The following is a 4,264-nucleotide window of genomic DNA, read 5'->3' on the forward strand; positions in this document are numbered from 1 at the left end:
TAACCTATATATTAAACCTAATAGAGGACAGTTATACCATATATTAAACCATAATAGAGGACAGTTATACCTATATATTAACCCAAACAGAGGACAGGTATACTATATATTAACCTTCTAATAGAGGACAGTTATACCTATATATAAACCTTCTAAACAGAGGACAGTTTACCTAATATTAAACCTTCTAATAGAGGACAGTTATACCTATATATTAAACCTTCTAATAGAGGACAGTTATACCTAATATTAAACCTTCTATAGAGAACAGTTATCACTATATATTAAACCTAACAGAGGACAGTTATACCTATATATTAAACCTAACAGAGGACAGTTATACTAATATTAAACCTTCTAATAGAGGACAGTTATACCTATATATTAAACCTTCTAATAGAGGACAGTTTACTATATATTAAACCTTCTAATAGAGGACAGTTATACCTATATATTAAACCTTCTAATAGAGGACAGTTATACCTATATATTAAAACTTCTAATAGAGGACAGTTATACTATATATAAACCTTCTAATAGAGGACAGTTAACTATATTAAAATTCTAATAGAGGACAGTTATACCTATATAATTAACCTTCTAATAGAGGACAGTTATACCTATATATTAAACCTAATAGAGGACAGTTATACCTATATATTAAACCTTCTAAAGAGGACAGTTATACCTATTATTAACTTCTAATAGAGGACAGTTATACCTATATATAAACCTTCTAATAGAGGACAGTATACCTATATTAAACCTTCTAACAGAGGACAGTTATACCTATATATTAAACCTTCTAATAGAGGACAGTTATACCTATATATTAAACCTTCTAATAGAGGACAGTTATACCTATATATTAAACCTTCTAACAGAGGACAGTTATACCTATATATTAAACCTTCTAACAGAGGACAGTTATACCTATATATTAAACCTTCTAATAGAGGACAGTTATACCTATATATTAAACCTAACAGAGGACAGTTATACCTATATATTAAACCTTCTAATAGAGGACAGTTATACCTATATATTAAACCTTCTAACAGAGGACAGTTATACCTATATATTAACCCAAACAGAGGACAGTTATACCTATATATTAAACCTTCTAGTAGAGGACAGTTATACCTATATATTAAACCTAATAGAGGACAGTTATACCTATATATTAAACCTTCTAACAGAGGACAGTTTACCTATAATTAAACCTTCTAATAGAGGACAGTTATACCTATATATTAAACCTTCTAATAGAGGACAGTTTATACCTATATTAAACCTAATAGAGGACAGTTATACCTAATATAAACCTTCTAATAGAGGACAGTTATACCTATATATTAAACCTTCTAATAGAGGACAGTTATCCTATATATAAACCTTCTAATAGAGGACAGTTATACCTATATATTAAACCTTCTAATAGAGGACAGTTATACCTATATATTAAACCTTCTAACAGAGGACAGTTATACCTATATAATAAACCTTCTAAAGAGGACAGTTATACCTATATATTAAACTTCTAATAGAGGACAGTTTACCTATATATTTAACCCTTCTAATAGAGGACAGTTATACCTATATATTAACCCTTAATAGAGGACAGTTATACCTATATATTAAACCTTCTAATAGAGGACAGTTATACCTATATAATAAACCTTCTAATAGAGGACAGTTATACCTATATATTAAACCTTCTAATAGAGGACAGTTTTACCTATATATTAAACCTTCTAATAGAGGACAGTTATACCTATATATTAACCCTTCTAATAGAGGACAGTTTTACCTATATATTAAACCTAACAGAGGACAGTTATACCTATATATTAACCCAAACAGAGGACAGTTATACCTATATATTAAACCTTCTAATAGAGGACAGTTATACCTATATATTAAACCTTCTAACAGAGGACAGTTATACCTATATATTAAACCTTCTAACAGAGGACAGTTATACCTATATATTAAACCTTCTAACAGAGGACAGTTATACCTATATATTAAACCTTCTAACAGAGGACAGTTATACCTATATATTAAACCTTCTAACAGAGGACGTTATACCTATATATTAAACCTTCTAATAGAGGACAGTTATACCTATTATTAAACCTTCTAATAGAGGACAGTTATACCTATATATTAAACCTTTTAATAGAGGACAGTTATACCTATATATTAAACCTTCTAATAGAGGACAGTTATACCTATATATTAAACCTTCTAATAGAGGACAGTTATACCTATATATTAAACCTTCTAACAGAGGAAGTTATACCTATATATTAAACCTTCTAACAGAGGACAGTTATACCTATATATTAAACCTTCTAATAGAGGACAGTTATACCTATATATTAACCCAAACAGAGACAGTTATTACATATATTAAACCTTCTAATAGAGGACAGTTATACCTATATATTAAACCTTCTAATAGAGGACAGTTATACCTATATATTAAACCTTCTAATAGAGGACAGTTATACCTATATATAAACTTTATAGAGGACAGTTACCTATATATTAAACCTAACAGAGGACAGTTATACCTATATATTAAACCTTCTAATAGAGGACAGTTATACCTATATTAAACCTCTAATAGAGGACAGTTATACCTATATATTAAACCTTCTAATAGAGGACAGTTATACCTATATATTAAACCTTCTAATAGAGGACAGTTATACCTATATATTAAACCTTCTAATAGAGGACAGTTATACCTATATATTAAACCTTCTAATAGAGGACAGTTATACCTATATATTAAACCTAACAGAGGACAGTTATACCTATATATTAAACCTTCTAACAGAGGACAGTTATACCTATATATTAAACCTTCTAATAGAGGACAGTTATACCTATATATTAAACCTTCTAATAGAGGACAGTTATACCTATATATTAAACCTTCTAATAGAGGACAGTTATACCTATATATTAAACCTAATAGAGGACAGTTATACCTATATATTAAACCTTCTAATAGAGGACAGTTATACCTATATATTAAACCTTCTAATAGAGGACAGTTTACCTATATATTAAACCTTCTAACAGAGGACATTATACCTATATATTAAACCTTCTAATAGAGGACAGTTTTACTATATATTAAACCTTCTAATAGAGGACAGTTATACCTATATATTAAACCTTAATAGAGGACAGTTATACTTATATATTAAACCTTCTAATAGAGGACAGTTATACCTATATATTAAACCTTCTAAAGAGGACAGTTTACTATTATTAACCTTAATAGAGAAGTTATACATATATTAAACCTTCTAACAGAGGACAGTTATACCTATATATTAAACCTTCTAATAGAGGACAGTTATACCTATATATTAACCTTCTAATAGAGGACAGTTATACCTATATATTAAACCTTCTAATAGAGGACAGTTATACCTATATATTAAACCTTCTAATAGAGGACAGTTATACCTATATATTAAACCTTCTAATAGAGGACAGTTATACCTATATATTAAACCTTCTAATAGAGGACAGTTTTACCTATATATTAAACCTAATAGAGGACAGTTATACCTATATATTAAACCGTCTAACAGAGGAGCTGGAACAGCTGCACCTGTATTTAACCGACACGTCTGTCAGTCACTCTTTTCCAATGTCTGCGTCTGAAAGTCGCCCTATTTACAATATAGTGCATGTGCACTACATCTGACCCAATAGGGAATAGGGTGCCATTTCAGACACAGACAATATCTTTATTAGCTTCCCTGTCCATCTGGCTCACTTTACCAGAAGATGCTTCCCTGTCCATCTGGCTCACTTTATCAGAAGATGCTTCCCTGTCCATCTGGCTCACTTTACCAGAAGATGCTTCCTTATCCATCTGGCTCACTTTACCAGAAGATGCTTCCCTGTCCATCTGGCTCACTTTACCAGAAGATGCTTCCCTGTCCATCTGGCTCACTTTACCAGAAGATGCTTCCCTGTCCATCTGGCTCACTTTACCAGAAGATGCTTCCTTATCCATCTGGCTCACTTTACCAGAAGATGCTTCCCTGTCCATCTGGCTCACTTTACCAGAAGATGCTTCCCTGTCCATCTGGCTCACTTTACCAGAAGATGCTTCCCTGTCCATTTGGCTCACTTTGCCAGAAGATGATTCCCTGTCCATCTGGCTCACTTTACCAGAAGATGCTTCCTTATCCATCTGGCTCACTTTACCAGAAGATGCTTCCCTGTCCAT

The 4,264-nt window shown here is 31.3% G+C and overlaps 1 protein-coding gene across 1 annotated transcript in view; it reads right to left on the reverse strand.

Moving 5' to 3' along the window:
- LOC120053568 (Nance-Horan syndrome protein-like) overlaps positions 1-4,264 on the reverse strand; it is a 23,945-nt gene extending 19,681 nt beyond the window's left edge. Inside the window, exon 1 of the mRNA XM_039000699.1 lies at positions 3,811-4,264. Coding sequence (XP_038856627.1) covers positions 3,811-4,264 — 454 coding nt within the window. The remainder of the gene's footprint in view (positions 1-3,810) is intronic.

Source organism: Salvelinus namaycush, chromosome 9, assembly GCF_016432855.1.
Source record: "Salvelinus namaycush isolate Seneca chromosome 9, SaNama_1.0, whole genome shotgun sequence".
NCBI classification, from domain to species: Eukaryota; Metazoa; Chordata; class Actinopteri; order Salmoniformes; family Salmonidae; genus Salvelinus; species Salvelinus namaycush.